The sequence below is a fragment of the Myotis davidii genome, unplaced genomic scaffold, assembly GCF_000327345.1.
Source record: "Myotis davidii unplaced genomic scaffold, ASM32734v1 scaffold223, whole genome shotgun sequence".
NCBI lineage: Eukaryota > Metazoa > Chordata > Mammalia > Chiroptera > Vespertilionidae > Myotis > Myotis davidii.
In genome coordinates this window covers 5,391,083-5,391,451 of record NW_006294609.1, presented here as the reverse complement: position 1 = coordinate 5,391,451, position 369 = coordinate 5,391,083, and the positions used below count along the sequence as shown (strand labels likewise).

The window sequence follows — 369 nt, the reverse complement described above, 5'->3', positions numbered from 1 at the left end:
ATGACACCTTTGCCTGCTGGGCTTGGTGATGCAGGACTTGAGCTTTCTGTGCCTCGGTTTCCTCATCTGGAAAATAGGGGCATCACTGGTGCCTCCTCATAGGGCAGCATTAGTCAATAGGATGGGCACAGTGAGGGGTGCTCCCCACTGGGTCCCTACAATGGAGCAGTTTATTGCCTTGGAAACCAGTGGCATTTGAACGGTCTACCCTGAATCTATTTTCCAAGGTCCAGTTTGGGTTTTGGTCCTTGAGGGTCCTGTGGTTCCCCACTCCTGTTGTCATCTGTCCCCAGGGACCTGGCCCCCCGAGACATCTCCGGCACATCTGACCCATTCGCGCGTGTATTTTGGGGCAGCCAGAGCCTGGAG

The 369-nt window shown here is 55.0% G+C and overlaps 1 protein-coding gene across 1 annotated transcript in view; it reads left to right on the top strand.

Moving 5' to 3' along the window:
- The window catches only part of RASAL1 (RAS protein activator like 1 (GAP1 like)), a 23,690-nt gene that overhangs the window by 9,337 nt on the left and 13,984 nt on the right, over positions 1-369 (top strand). The window contains exon 6 of the mRNA XM_015567279.1: positions 294-369. Within this exon, the coding sequence (XP_015422765.1) occupies positions 294-369 (76 nt within the window). The remainder of the gene's footprint in view (positions 1-293) is intronic.